General features: G+C 31.4%; 1 protein-coding gene across 1 annotated transcript in view; it reads right to left on the reverse strand.

The window, feature by feature from the left end:
- Nucleotides 1-16,261, reverse strand: part of DSCAM (DS cell adhesion molecule) — a 607,061-nt gene extending 590,800 nt beyond the window's left edge. The window contains exons 1-6 of the mRNA XM_044669244.1: nucleotides 16,258-16,261; nucleotides 15,571-15,717; nucleotides 11,220-11,498; nucleotides 8,899-9,174; nucleotides 6,339-6,635; nucleotides 5,327-5,602 (exon numbers count right to left, since the gene is read on the reverse strand). Coding sequence (XP_044525179.1) covers nucleotides 5,327-5,602; nucleotides 6,339-6,635; nucleotides 8,899-9,174; nucleotides 11,220-11,498; nucleotides 15,571-15,717; nucleotides 16,258-16,261 — 1,279 coding nt within the window. The remainder of the gene's footprint in view (nucleotides 1-5,326; nucleotides 5,603-6,338; nucleotides 6,636-8,898; nucleotides 9,175-11,219; nucleotides 11,499-15,570; nucleotides 15,718-16,257) is intronic.
- Between the last annotated feature and the right edge of the window lie 247 nt (nucleotides 16,262-16,508).

Below are 16,508 nucleotides of genomic sequence, written 5' to 3' on the forward strand. Positions count from 1 at the left end.
TGGATTGATTTTGCTGATATTTTCTCTTCATCCTCTTTTCCTTTTTCATTATTATGACTATAATATAAAATGTCTCTGGGTGGGGAGAGGAAGATACCCAGGAGAACAATGAGGTGAAGTAAAATCCAAAAAGTAGCAATAAAATCTATCTGAGCAGCAAGAAAGAGGCAGAGGTAAGGTACCAAATCAAAGCTATAGAATCACTGGAGCTTCTTAAAATTCTACTCTAAACAATTTTAAAAGAATATCTCAGAATGAATTGTAGAGTGGTAGAATAAAGGAAAGGACAGAATGAAAAAAATATTTCCAAGCAAGACTTCTTTCTAAGGAAGATGAATAGGAAATATCTGTCTCAGTGGAATGAGACTGGAGGACAAACTGGTCCCAAATAAGCTGTCCCAAGCTTTTGGATAACTGGTCAGAAGGAAAGTATTGGGGTCACTTCTTGAATTGGGTGCAGGACACTGTTGCATTGACCACATGGAAATGCAAGTTACAATTTCTTAGCAAGAAGAAGCACTATCACACTGGAGTTCACAGCCACAGCAGACTGGGAACCCTGCTCATAACTCAAAGGAGGAGATAAAGTGCTTGTGGTCACTTACAGACCAGAACACAGTCCAAGAGAGCAGTGACCAGGTAATTGTCCTGAGCCCTCTGCTCTTTTCTCTACACTATTTCTCTTGAGAATCATATTTACTTCTACAGTTTCAAGTTTAACAATTTACACTGCTCCCACTTCTGAGCATTCGTATTTCTCTCTTTCTCTCTCCTGTGTCTAGAATGCATATGTGCATCTCATAATTCTTGTCCTTCTTCAAGGCCCAATATAGAAGTTATTTTATGTGAAATCTTCCCAAATTACCCAAATACTAAGTAATTTCTAACTTCTCAAAATCATTTTGTAAAAAGTTTTTCTCTGTAGTGGTTTATCTCTCTCTCTCTCTCTCTCTCTCTCTCTCTCTCTCTCTCTCTATATATATATATATATATATATATATATACATACATGTACATATATGTATGTATGTTAAATGTAGGCATTAGGTGCAAAAATTTTTTCTAACAACTAGATTCATGCAAAAGTAGCTCACTCAGTGGATTCTATCTTAGTGGAAGTTTTCATTCAAAGAATGACTAAGCATTTGGGGATTCTTTTTTAAATACAAGTTACATTATATGTCCACTGAGGTCCCTTCCAGCATTTGAAATTTTGTAATTATGTGTTCATATGTTCCTTTAGAGGAGAGAATTTTTGTATTTCTATCTCTATTTCCTAGTAAAGTTACTTAAACAGTGTTAGACACTGCTCTGAATTTTATTAAAATGAATTAAGAGAATTGTTCAACAAAAAATTTAAAATAGCAAAAATGGTATGTGCTAAAAGACAAAAATCAATGGATATGATTTTCAAAGTTATTCAGATCTTTTATTTTTAAAAGACATTTTTGTATACTTCTTTCCTTCACATTATTAAATAGGTAAAAAAAAAACCCTTTGTAATATAAAATTAAATAGTGGGATTGGAAGCACTCATTATTACCCAATCCCTATTATACAACAGTGTAGTGATTTCAGGTTATATTATCAAGTAAGTATTTCCAGATTACATGTTGTACTTTCCCTATTTATATGCTATTTGAGAGAATGATGATAGTGAAGGAGGATAAAAGAACATACCTTCTCAATAATATTATAGCCCAGAAAAATACTACTCTGCAGAGTAGAAAAGATATTTTAAAATTAAAGTTCAGTGAAATGTAGAAACCATTTCCATATATCTGTCTCTTACAATCATATGCAATAGTTTTTTAATTCAATTTTATCTCAATCAAATCTGTATTTGTTGAGTCAAGCTTATAGCATGCTTATTACCATTTCATGTCAAACCAAAACCTTCATAATTATTTTTATATACTACTGTCCACTAAATCCATTCCTCTAGTTTGCCCTCTAGAAAGATTTTAGGTGGAGATAAACAGATAAAAGATAACTTTCTTTTAAAATTTATTATCAGGGGCAGCTGGGTAGCTCAGTGGATTGAGAGCCAGGCCTAGAGATGGGAGGTCCTAGGTTCAAATCCGGCCTCAGACATATCCCAGCTGTGTGACCCTGGAAAGTCACTTGACCCCTATTGCCTAGTCCTTATCACTCTTCTGCCTTGGAACCAATACACAGTATTGCTTCTAAGACAGAAGGTAAGGATTTTAAAAAAGTTAAAAGTTGTTATCAATTAGATGCTTCAAAGAATGATTTTTGCTCTAATATGCTAGAGTTAAAACATAATTACTGCTCACACCACAGTGCAAGATTGATACTCTATGGTTGGATTTATTTTTCTGGTTGGGATATTTATGGGTCCTTTTTCTCTCTTTTCTTAGAAATTCTATCCAAAATTGCATAATTTATTATGATAAAAATAGTTATAGTTTACATACTCAAAGATGTTTTCCATAATTATGTGTTAATGAAGCAAATAATTTGTATTTTAAGTCCTGTTTTACTTTACTTAACAGAAAAGATGCATAACTTCACAGGCAAAAGAAGATGACATTACTAATTCTATTGCCAAGTTTATGTCAAATTTTATGTTCAGATATTTGGATATTTGGTGTATAGGCTTTATACCTCTGTCTACTCACAATCCAAAATGATGCTTCATTTTTCTTGAATACTTAAATAAATTATCACAGATAACCAGAAAACAGGTAATATAGGTTTCATATGTTGATTTACACAAGAAAAAATTGTGTGGTCATTTTATAAGTGTGAATAATGTATTATTGTTATTATGTTTTTTTTACCAATTTCTGAATGTGAACTTTGTTCACTATTTTCAAATCAACTAAAGGACAAAATATCAAGCATTAGATTATCTTCCAAAGACTAGAATAGGCTTATATAAAACAGATTTTGCTTTTATACTTTAATAAAATCAACTTTCTCATATTAGATTTCAAAGTAATATAAAGTATATTTAATTTATGAGGATAATTTCCTATGCATACTATGTGTTTCAGAAGGCTTATCTTCTCCATTTCCTATTGCCTTCATCCTAGTCAAGGATCATTTAGTTCCTATATTCCTTTATTTAAATTTATTTACCACTAGTGCCAGATAAATCTTTCCTACAACTATATTTTACTATGTCACTTTCACACATATTTTTAAAACTTTTTTTATACAAACACATTTTATTCTATCACTTTCATAAACACAAAAAAAAATCTAATGCACACTCTTTTGGTTGGTTATTTTCCTTCATACTTGAATAGGACCAAAATGACATCACTAGTGATGTCTTTTGACTTGTGTATATTGGATTTAAGTGAGGCAGAGTTGCACAAAGTCATCAGCCACACATTCTTTTCCAGTCATTGAAGTTCAGTGGCAAGTCAAAAGTTAAGATGGCTAATGATGTTTTGGGATCCAATGGATGACTGATTCTTCGATGTCTAACTGGGCTCTAAGCATTCTATAGCTCCTACTTCATCTACCTTCATGGCCATTGAAATGTATTGCTCTGATCTACCTGTTCCAGTGAGAAACTCTTCATATCTCTGACGTAGATATCCTCCTAACTCACCAAAGGTTGATTACTCTCAGCCTAGTTTAAGCTGTCTGCCAAAAAGGCTTTTTGGAACCACAGGGGATAGATGGCAAGCAGGTAGACATCAAAGAAATAAAGATGCTCTGAAAAGATGCTCTCACAAAAGGTACTCCATATACCCCATATATCCTAATCTGTAGACTAACTTTAAAGGACCTACACCATCTAATGACTTTCTATCTTTGTTATTACACATTATTTTCCTTTGAGTTTTCAATGTTTCAGACACATGTTCGTTATTCTATTAACACAGCTCAGACTCTTTGCCATCTGTAACTATCTACACCATTTCTTACTTGTGTAATGCCTTCCTCCTTACCATCTATACCTACCCAAATTCCATAATTCTTTAAAATTTAGCTCAATTGTTATTTCTTGGATGAAAATTATTATTCTCCCTGTATATACATGGTTTCTTTCCTTTTGAATCTCTCATATTGTTTTGTTTGCCACCCTACTATTTATTTATCACACTCTACTTTTTATTATAGCATGCATTTCCTATATACCAAGTCAGATTGAATGACCTTAATTTGGTCAGTTCTATTGATTTATGATTACAGCTTACCCATACTGCTCTCTCTTTCATTATATACACTATAATTTGTTTCCTTTTTCATTTCTTTTTAGGCTTATAACTGGCATGAGCCATATACACTCTACACAGTGGCAACTGTTTTTCTAGAGATGCCATGTTTGAAAAAGATTAATAACTTAGCAGTCAAATTTCTGATGACTTTTTTCTATTTTGCCTAACTGAGTCCTTAGACAAAATCAATTGTGATGGGCAGAATTTATTATTGTAAAGTTTTCATCTTAGTATTACTTGACAGAACTTGTATTTTATCAGCATATCTCTTAAATAGCCAAGTAATTAAAGAAGGAATTCTATGTACTTCCATAATGAATAATTTTATACTATAATATATAGTTTTATGGATAATTTAATGCTAAGGTCAAAACCAGAAGCAGGAAAATATGGTACTAATCATAGTTCTACTAAATAGGTGACTCTGGAGATGTCTTTGAATTTCTCTAGTTTTGGAATCAAATTATCTGTGTTCAAATCCTAGCCCTGTTCCTTTTACCTGTGTAACAATATATAAGTCACTTAATCTTTCAAAGTATCTATCAGTTTCCCTGTCTAAAATAAGGGAAATGGTTATATGGTGTTTAAAGTCCATTATCAGGGGAGAGGTACTAATTATAGATCTATGACTCTAGAATGAAGATATATTTCCTTCAGAAATCACAGTGAGTCTAAAAATCTATCAACCAAAGGATATATGTTTTCTCTGTCCTTACATTTTTCTTTAGCCTTTTAGGTTTCTGAATTAGTTTTTTATAAGCCTAAAAGTCTTAATCATTTTTCAGAAATAGTAATAAAGTTTCTAAAGGACCCAATGAGTAATAAAAATAAGCCATTCTGTGGGGATTGTCATTGTTAAGTGAAAATGATACTCAAAGACATTCTATTATGAAAAATCAAGTCAGGTACCATGATAAATATTGAACTCTGTGTAGTCAGAAGAGTGTCAGAGAATACTATCATTTGTTGGTCTTGGTCTTTGAAAATAGATCTTTTAATAGTGTGGATTTTTTCACATTATCCCATAATAAATACCTAGGAATTATTATAATGTATTGCATATTCAGTCATCTACACATGGGTAAAAGTAAAGTTTTGATTTATATAACTTTCAATATCTTCATTACCTTTCACAGTCACATGCACACTCTGGCTTGTGGAGAGTTGAGGTTGAACCAGCACATTGCAAGTATATTCACCCTCATCAACTTCTTTTTGCACGTCTGAGAGTTTCAAAGTCCCATTGTTCTCAAAAGCCACTTGACGGTGGTTAAAAGGAAGCAGATTGGAATTCTTATACCATTTGATGGAATAGTATGGGTAACCAATCACACGACAGTGAATGTATGTATCCCATCCTGCAATTGCAGTGATATTTTTCATTGGCCGAATACTTGCAGGCCCTGAAGAAACATAAAAAAAACCTCTTCAAAATAATTTAAGGGTATCCATAATGATGAAAAACAGACATTCTTTGGCTTATAAATATAAATAATTAAATTTAATCACTAGATTTTTCTATAATAATCTTTTAATCTTAGTTTTCAGCATTCCCTTCTAAGGACATATCCCAATTCTAATTTAAAAAAAATACATTATAGCAATATTAATCATGTTATTCCCAACTATCTTAAAAATGACAGAATTTTTAAAAATTAAAAATTAAAGGAAAATTAATTTAACCAATAAAGCTAAACTGTGCTCTCCTGAAAAATCCAATTATATATGAAAATTAGTATAAATTTAAAAGTAGTTTAGCATTGTATATAAAGTATTATGTAGATGTAGATTATGCTATGTAGGACTATAAGTACAAGTTAAAATATGATTTCATTAAGAATCGCTATGAATGCCTGAAACCAAAGAAGAGTAAGAAAAGAAACATGAAGAACAAAAATTTTAAAGTAAGAAACAAAAGGCAAGATTATAGGAGAAAGATATGAAAATCTGAAAAAAAAAACAAAAATGTAATTTCTAAAATGAATATATTCAATGCAATCTTTGGGTAGCAAGGAAAGGGTTGAGGAAATGAAGACAGAAAAAGTCAGCTTAATTTGATATTTCCAGACTTAACTTACATTATAAGGATGTGTTTGTGTTTGTATGTGTGTGTGTTTTGAGAGCTGATTTGACAAGCACCTCTTACGTTTATTCGAGCCTGGTATAGGACGACTCCCGCAGAGTTGTTGGCAGTGCAGCGATAGACTCCACCATCCCGGACCTGAGTGTTAGAAATATTCAGGTAGCTGACCACATTGCCCTCAGAAGTGATAATCTGGCTGACACGGTGACTGCCACCCTTAAGTATTGGATCATCATCAAGAGTCCATGTAATTGTGGGTAGTGGGGTCCCTTTCACATTGCACATAAGGGAAACAGGTTCTCCTGGACTCACCACTTTCTCACTAAAAGCAGAAATAATTTTGGGGGTTCCATCTGTAGGGAGAAAAAGAATTATGGAAGGAAGGAGCAACATTTTAAATTTTAGACATTTGTGTTTTCATTAGAAGATAACTTCAGAGCAATGAAATGATGTTAATATGTTATAAGTTTCAGTTTACTGTTAAATATCTGTTATTTTTCATATGATATCCTGAATTCTATCAATATTCATGGTGCATAAAATATAACGTATAGTAGTAGCACTGATGAGGCCCAATAAGTACTATTCCAAAATCACACATTGGATATGTGATCTCAGTACACTGCAGTTATTTCTATTTGATATCCAGCTACTAAAGTTCTCATTAAAAATGCCACTTTTATCCAAATCTTGTACATGAAATGCATATACTTCACCAAATAGCTTATATTATTTTTATGTACTTTCCCAAGTTTTGCTAGAGATTCTTTAAGTAGAGATAATGCAAGAAAGTATCAAGAAAAGAGGGACAGAGTTTTAATGATCTATACTAATATATTCATAACTCAAACAGAAAATATACAGAAAATTTAATGGACAGCAGAATAGTGTGAAATTCATGGGAGTTTGGAAGTAGCTTATTGATTGTAATCTATAAAACTTGGCAAAAACTCCTAAACAAATAATAAATGTATTTTTTTAAATACCTTAAGCCTTTAGCAAGAAATCTGTATGAAATCTTCCTCTCTCTTGCTATCATCTTCTGAACTATAGGTATTTATACACATACATATATATGTATGCATATGTAAATACATGTGTAAACAAAATGTCAAATTTATATATATATATAATGACTATTTTCCATTTACCATATCTCATTTTCTGTATGGTAGCATTATTTCTCAGAAGATGAAAACTGTCGTGATTTTTAATCTGGAACAGAAACTAACGTAGGGTAATAAATAAGGTATGCTCACTAAGTACTTCTGTTTATTACAAAAATCAAATAACAGGCATGTACTTGTTTGTGCTTGTGTGCACATACATGTGTTCATGTGTACTGGTGTGACTGAGGGTGGTTGTGTGTCTGGAGATGTTTAAGAGGTGAAAGTGAGTAGTATTTCCCTTTTCATATTTGAGTGTTTTTAAGACTTTACTTCCTAAAATTATTTGATAACCTATATTCTCTGGAAATCGATATAAATTATCAATATATTATTTTGATATTCTTAATCAAAGGAGATAGTTACCAAAGTAACCAGGCCAAGATAATTTAATTCTTCTTTTTCTATGAAGGCTGTAAAAATAGTGACCATGCAATGTCTGCTAAGCAGCCTCATTAATTAGTTGGTTTTGTAAAAAGTGATTACTTTCTGCATTTATTTACATAAAAACTATACCCATTAATTAATATGACAACTATTGTCAAGCTAATTCCTTTTCTATTTAAAGACAGCAAATGGAATGAAAGGCTTGAATCTAAATGAGAATCTCACTAGCAACTCCATTTCTTCTTCTTGAACAGTAATCAGGAAAATGAAAATAGAAACACTTCATTAGCAATGATGCATTTTGCTGTAATTTTATCCACAGGTAAATTTTTTGTATTTCTTTAATTGTATTAGTTTAATGACAAAAGAAAATATAGCTTAATCTCATAGCTCATTCATGGCCAGCTAATTCTCTCTGCAATTAACAAATGAGAGATTAATACACAGATTCAAACCAATAAATAGCCTACCATCCTGATGGGTAATTCTCACATCTCACTAATAGATTACACATGCCACCTACTTTAAGAGCTGATATAATTGATAATCTTGAAAACTGAATCATTACAAGTATTTGTTAACTTCATTTCACATAGCCATGGCTTCACAGAAAATGAACTACCATAGATTTCATCAGGTGAAGCTTGAGAGTAAATAATTTTTCAGTCATGTGAACATTAATTTTGTGATTCCACTCGCACAAATGGCATATCAAAAGTAAATTGATTCTATACTACCTTGGACTTAACAATTAAGCAAAGAGCTGGTTATATTGAAAACTGTAAGGTTTGGGGGACATATTGAATTCATAAATATCTTCATAAAAGCATACCTATTTATTTTACCAAATGCTTCTTTCTGCCTATATGAATAATTCTCTTCATATTCTTGACTTCAGCAAAAGTAGAAGAAATATATTGCCTGGGCTAGGTGAAAAGAAGACCTACAACTTAATAAAATTTAGTAATAATAATTTATAACATAAAATGTCTGTGTTTGAGTTTTTTCGAATTAGCCAATCATCACAATGTATTTTACCAGTCTGAAAAAATGAAAAACTGACCTTCAAGCACCACTTGAACATAATCTTGAGCAGACATTTTGTCCTTTCTAACAAAGCACTGGTATGCACCACCATCACTCTTGACCATATGATCCATTATAAGCTTCTCATGGTTGATTCCTGTAATCCTCACATTCTTCCCCGGCTTGAGGATTTCACCATTTCGGTACCAGGAGAGTTCCTGTTCCTCAGTTCCAGTAACACTACAGGACAATGAAACCTGGCTTCCCACACTGCTCTTAACTTTCCTTGGACTTATTGTGGCTTTTAGTGGCTCTGAAGATTTTGACAAAAAAGAAGACAAGGTGGGGGGAAGGGAAACATTTAACTAAACATTGTTTCAAAAGATTTTTTTTAGTAATCATGTCCATATTCCATTCAGGAATGCATCAAAAACTTTGATTAATAGATTAAAATGATCCTATGATCAGTACCTTCAAAGTGTTGTATATACAAAGGACATTTAAAAATCTTCCTTCTCCCTCTCCATGTTCCCATAATAAGTACTAAGTGATTAGATTTAAGATGGGCTATGACTTAATTGATTTTTAATTAATAGTAAAGACAATGCTGCCAAGTCACTGTCCATAAGAAATGTATTCTGAGTTGATTTAGCAATGGTGTTAATGGATTTGGATTAGATTCACAAATCTACAAAACAAGTAATTGTTTTGTTTTATTTACCCCTTGAGATCAGTGGCAAACAGTTGCAAAAGAAACACCTAGAATCAGAAATACAGATAGTAGCCATGAGACATTTTATTTCCTAGTCTAAAACTATCTGGCCTGGATATGAAGAGGCCCTGCAAACTAATTCTTTTTAGCAATAAGTATGCTCTAATTTACTGAGTCATGATATTTATCTAATGAAATTCAAGTCACTTCTGGAAAGTTTAAAATAATTTGAAGGTACAAGCCTCTTGTGTTTTGATGTTTAATATATATTAATGGATTAGTAAATATTTTACTAAGGTATAAACAAAGAAAAGGGGCTTTCTGAACATGCTATCTTAGAATAGTTAATATGCCTTTTGATATTAAGTTTTGACATTCTAGGATATTGAAAATGTGAAGAAAAAATGTTTGAACTGAACAGTTCTGTAGTACTTCCAAACTGAGCAAATGCTAATTTCTATAAGAGACAACATGTTCAGTTTTCTTTATAGTATCATCCAAGACAAATAAAATGAGTATGTTTTTAATGATATACCCATAAAATTAAATCCTTCCACTCCTTCAGTCCACCAAATAATTAGCAATGAGTTAAATGAAGATTTATACTAGTGCCCTATTGTATGCCCTACAGTCAAGAAGAGGGCTACTTAATAAAATAGGTTCAAAAGATATACCTATCTATAAATAGAAAGCATTAATTTATATATGGGACAGCAATCTTGATGCAGTGCTAAATGCTATCAATTGTGCATTATTAGGATAGCCAATATCAGTAAAATGACTTTTGGAAATCAAATCCACAGTATAATAATATTCGGCTTCAGCAATTGTTTTTGAATTGACACAAATGATATACTTACAATTTGGTATCATTATGAAGAATGATTCAGAAACTGTGTTATTTATTTAATTGTTATTCTTTTTCTAAGTGTCTGGGAAAACAGTTTACCAAGACATAACATATTATTGAAATTGTATATTCCTTTTGATGTAGTCAACTCATAGGTATACTATTAGGATGAATTAAATCAGTGGTTTGAACTTTTAGAAGAAAAAGTTCTTTATAAGTAATGTAATAAATTGTTTTGGATAGGAAGGAAAAGCCTATAGTATTTCAACACTTGGACAGCTCCTTGATCTCTCTGAGAGAGATGGACCTTTATCAGCCTCAGCTTCATTGTCTGTAAAATATGGATAATAATGTATTACCTCAAAGTTATTGTGAAAATAATATATACATATATATATATATATACATATATATGGTATTGTACCAACCTTGAAGTTCTCTATAAATACTAGCTATTATTATGGACATGAAAAGATATGAGAATAAGATAATTGAATGGTATTATACTTATTTTGTGACAGTAACAAGCTCAGTAATCATAGCCCTTTTATTTTTATGAGAATTGTGAACTTAATAAATATACTCTTTGCTATTGCTCTAAACAAAAAATTAAAATTTCAATATACTGAAGAAGACATTTCAAAATATGTTGTGATCATTTTTGCCCAGACTTCTCAAAGCTACTTTGATTTTATTTTTAAAGGTTTTGTAAACAATAAAAACAGAAGAAAAAGCAATCCCTTTTTCTTAGGATGAGTGTACTGCTGATGCAGAGACAAATTGGAGTGCCACTTACGTTTCACATGAAGGTGACCTATCACCTTTGCAGTTCCATATCTGTTTGACACTTCACATACGTAGCTGCCAGAGTCTGAAGGACGAGAGTTCTCAATCAGCAACCCTGTCACTGTCTTCTGAAACCTTCCTACAACCTCTAGAGGCATGTTATCTTTAAGCCAATGGTAATTTGGCTCTGGATGTCCAAATGCTTTACAAGGTAGCTCGACACGCTGCCCTGCCATGGCTTTTCGATGGTCAAACCCATCAAGAACAGATGGAGCTGAGTTTGCTGGATCTAGGAAGTGAATAATATTTTTTAGATTTAGTGAATTAAGATGACACGATCCCACCTACATAAGAAAAATATATATACTGTTCTTCAAATAGTATTGAAAGGCATAATATATTAAGTCATAAGATCCATGAAATCAGTTGGTGGCATGAGATCTGTGCCATCACCATTTTCCAAATGGTGTTACTTTTGCAATAGTTCTTATTTGGAATAAATAGTTTCCTGTAACCAGTTACAGTCTCTGTTCTACAAAATGATTTTTTGGCCAACAAATAAAACAAACAATATATTAGTGCATAAATTCAATATTGTGGCCAACATCATTTAATGTTGTTCTGAGGAGCTGAGGCAAGATTATTAAAGATATTATTTTCAAAATGACAAAAATAAACCCAAGTGACTCTCTCTTTTGATGAAATCTTACTCATTCAAAGAACTAATTCAGGGAATTCACACTAAAAAAGAATATTTAGAAAACATTTTGGTTAAGAAAATAATTATATAAAGGGTTTTTTTTACTGCTTACAAATGAAATAAAAATGAAAGGATGATACACCAAATTTATTAAATGAAAGATATTTTGAAACATCTCTATAAAATGTTCTAATTACAATCAGTTGCTTTGTACTCTCAATAATGCAATACACTTTTAAATGCCTTAGAGATACAAAGCTTAGAGAGCATGGTACTTATCTTTGATATAAAGCAAGATACTACATTGTTAAGTGACTAAGAAGAGAATAAAGTATAGTGAATTTTAATGTGATTTTTGAAATTTTCTACATTTAAGAGAATACATAAGAGTACAAGGGTAAGAAAACTCAAGAGATATTTAAGGAACAGTGAATAACCTGGTATGGTTGGAACATAGAGTTAATATGAAATATTAGTGGAAAGATAGATTTAATCTATTGTAATCTATTTGATCTCTTCCTCTGAAGGGTACTCAGGTCCTGTATTGTTCAAAAAACTAAAAATGATTTTTTCTTCTTTAAAGTTTCTAAAATCTCTCTTTTTAGAATTATTTTTTGCTTTCATAAAAACAAAACAAAACAAAATTAAAAAACTAAGACCTTAGCAACTGATCCTATCACTTCCTGGCAAATACAGGGAGAAAAAATGGATTGTATATTTTTCAGCCCCAAGATCACTTCAGATGGTGAATACAGCCATGAAATTTACTTGCTCCTTGGAAGAAAAGCTATGACAAATCTGAACAGTCTACTAAAAAGCAGAGAGATATCACCTCACTAACAAAGGTCTATATAGTCAAACCTATGGTTTTTCCCAATAGCAGTGGTTAGCTTTGAGATTTGTAGTATAAGAAAAGTTGTGCACCACATAATTATCATTTTTTAATTGTGGGGTTTGAAAAGACCTTTGAGAGTCTCTTAATCAGCAAGGAGACCAAATCAGTCAATACTTAAAGAAATTCATTCAGACTAGTCACTGGAAGGGCAAGTACTAAAAGCCGAAGCTTATACTAGCCCATTGGGAGGTGGAGCCAGATGTGGCTGTGGAGCCAGATATGGCTCGAGAGACATACGTTGCCAACCCCTGACCTAGTCTATGTCTCACCAGTCTTGTCCTTATGAAATTAATTTTTTATCCTAAGTGTAATACTTTACAGAATAAGATTGATTCCACCCAAAGAAATTTTGAAAATTAAAGTCAATATGAAAGAACACTATTATTAATTCACAATGATGCAAGATGTTATAACATTATTGATATTTTCCCACTATTGCATTAGCCATTCCTCTTTTAAACTTATAAAATCATAAAGCTATTCCAAGAAGAACTAGAGAAATGCTTTAAGTAATTTATTTCCTGTTGTTTATAAACAATATCTGGTTAATTAGTTAATATGATTAATTAATATATCTGGTATTAAGTGACTTTTACTCACCTTGATGGTGAAGATTAAATACTTATAATTTTTGTGGTTCAAAAGAGTTGCTTTGTATAAAGAAGGATCATTATTGAACAATTGAGGATTATACTTCATTTGCCTTTTAACACAGATCACCAGAACTAGTAAGCTTTGTTTTCACTAAACCCTGCCTCTTTTAGCCTCTGTCAGACTCAGAGCCTCTATATCAAACTTGCTGTTTGATTTGGAATTAATTAGTAACAATGTCAGCAGCTCATTGTTCTATGAAAAGGAAATTTAAAGTATCAGAGATTTTCCTTTTGAGACTTAAGGACAAATCAAACTTTAGAAAAATGAGACTATACTGTCAGCAGTGTTTGAGATCTAAATAAAATTCTTTTTTCCTATAATATAGTTAGTCAATGGAAAGGGGATGAAAAGAATGAGTTTTTAAAGGTTAAAGTTTGCAACCTTTCAAAAAATATCATTTTATCCCTGCATTCCTAATTTGGCCTAGTTGAGAGTACACCAAAAGAAGATACACAGAAAAAAAGGAAGGATTTTTCCTCTCCATTTTCAGAAAGTTACCACATTTGAAATGGAATAAAGACTAAATTTGTGATTCAAGTGAGATCTTTTCATGTGAATTTTAAATTTATGATTTGTCAGCTTTCTACATAGTTCACATTTAAAAAAAAGATTATTTTTAGTTAGTCTTCTTCAGTCTATATGGAAAAATCAAAATTTTCTATTTCTTTGCAGAAGAAAGTCAACTTTAATTTCCATATTACTTAATTTTTCCATTTTTAAATCTTCCATTTTTCTATTTTCCATTTTTCTTTTCCATAATTAACTTCCATAAATACTCCTTAGAAATCTTTGAAATCTAGCTTTGAAATTTAACTTTTTTACTTGTCATTGTCTAAACATGTCTATTTATATATTACCTTTGGTGAGCTAAAATTTAGTGAATAGGATCTCCATTTTGTACAAACTATATAACAAAATTATTCATTCACTGAAGTGAAAAGGAAAGAATAACAATAATAATAATATTTTAGTTTACAGTTTTCAAATATCTTAAGTTAATTATACCTAGAAAAGTTTAAAATCTAATCAATGTTATATATTAATACAATTGACCTATGGTATAATTTTTAGAACTAGGGGTATAAATATTTGGCAATATATGGCAGTTTTTAAGAGAATGACTTAAAATTTGCTCATACAGTATATGGGAGATTTGACTTTGGACTATTTTGTAATCTATGGAAGTTAAATATATAAGTGCAAATCGATAGGTATATGCTATAATTTCTCATTGTTCCATTGTTTAATTGATATTAAAAATAGGACAAAATAATGAAACAGACCATTGTCAAATCATTTAGTATGATGCATTTGTTAGTTGGTGTCTTGTCAAAGAAGCAGTTAGGCCTCACAATTAGTAAGAACTCTGGACTTGAAATCTGGAAGAACTGAATTCAAATTCTGACTCAGACATTTTACTGGATTTGTGACCCTGAGGAAGTCATTTGAACTCTCTTAATCTTATTTTCCTATGAGAAAGTCCCCCAACTTGGTGAGATGACTATCACTCCAAATCTCCAATATTTACTGATTATGATGTTAGGTGGTCAAATTTATCTTTCCTAACTTGTTTTCTTATCTGTAAAATCAAGAATTTAAGGAAGCTGGTTTCTAAATTCCTGCTAAACTCAGACATTTTGTGATTCCTTCTACTAAAAGTAAGTCAAGCAATATTTTAAGTGCCTATTGTGTTCAAGCCATTGGGCTAAGTGCTGGGGCTTCTTTAACTCCTTTTACTCTTGTTCCTATAAAATAGTTATGAAACATGTCAATTTATTGTCTGTAACACACAATTTAACTATTTAAAAGTACTTCATGGGTCTATGATGTCTCTCCAAATAGACTGAAAACTACTTGTTGGCTCCACAACAACATCTAATAGTAAAACTCAATAATCATTTTTGAAGACTAAGAACTGACTAATTCTTAGAACCAAGTTGTTTTTGTATTTTCCTCTATCATTCCCTTACTATAGTCACTGAAAATATCTAAACCTACTTTAGGCATTAAAGTACTATTGATACATTGTTGTTAGTAGTAATGGACTTATTCCAATGAATACAGAAGTATAAAAATGACAGCTATAGATTTGATTATGTGTATTTCTTATACCTGATACAAAAAGTCTAGCACTGTTGCTCTGTCGGGTTTCCCCCGTGTATCTGTGCCGTGTAATACATCGGTAGTTATACAATCCATCTTCATTCTGTACATCTTTAATATACAAGGCTCCCGTGGATGTGATGAAAAATCTAGATCCTAAAGTATAGAAAAAATAATTAGTGAATTTAAAACCAAACAACCGTTTAAACAAAAATATTCCCCTCGAGGAAAAGTAGTGCAAAGCTAAATTCAATATTTTCTACTTCTCCAAATGCCATTTTAAACAATATGAGTGATAACTTAAATAAATGAAAAAACTGAATAAATAATTCACTCAATCATTTTAATTATTCAAGGCTCCTAAATGAGAAATTCAAAGGAAGCAATATGTAAAAAAAGATATAATCTTCATAAATTTAGTCACAGAAATCCTACCTTTCCAAGACAGCAAAATGATTGAGTCACATGAATATATTTCTTTTTTTATGATTTTTTAAAAACTGTATTTATTTATTTAAAATATTTTTCTCTGCTTAAATGGTTTGTTTTCATTCTCTTCTCTCTTTTCTCCCCCTTCCCAGAGTCAACAAACAATTCCAGTGGGTTGTACAAATGTTGTCACTTGATGCCTATTTCCATATTATTCGTTTTTGCTATATAGTGATTTTTTAAAGGTCTAAATCCCAAATCACATACCCATATATACTTATGATGCCATATGCTTTGCTTTTGCACTTCTATTCCTATAGTTCTTTCTCACAATGTGGATAGCATTCTTTTACACAAGTCCTTCAGACTTGTTGCATTACAACTAGTAGCAAGGCCTATTACACTATATTTTTCCACAATGTTTTACTTAATGTGTACAATGTTCTTCTGGTTCTGCTCATTTCACTTTGCATCAGTTCGCTGAGGTTTTCCCAAATCATATGGAAAGCCTCCAGATC

This window comes from Gracilinanus agilis, chromosome 3 (genome assembly GCF_016433145.1).
Source record: "Gracilinanus agilis isolate LMUSP501 chromosome 3, AgileGrace, whole genome shotgun sequence".
Classification (NCBI taxonomy): Eukaryota; Metazoa; Chordata; class Mammalia; order Didelphimorphia; family Didelphidae; genus Gracilinanus; species Gracilinanus agilis.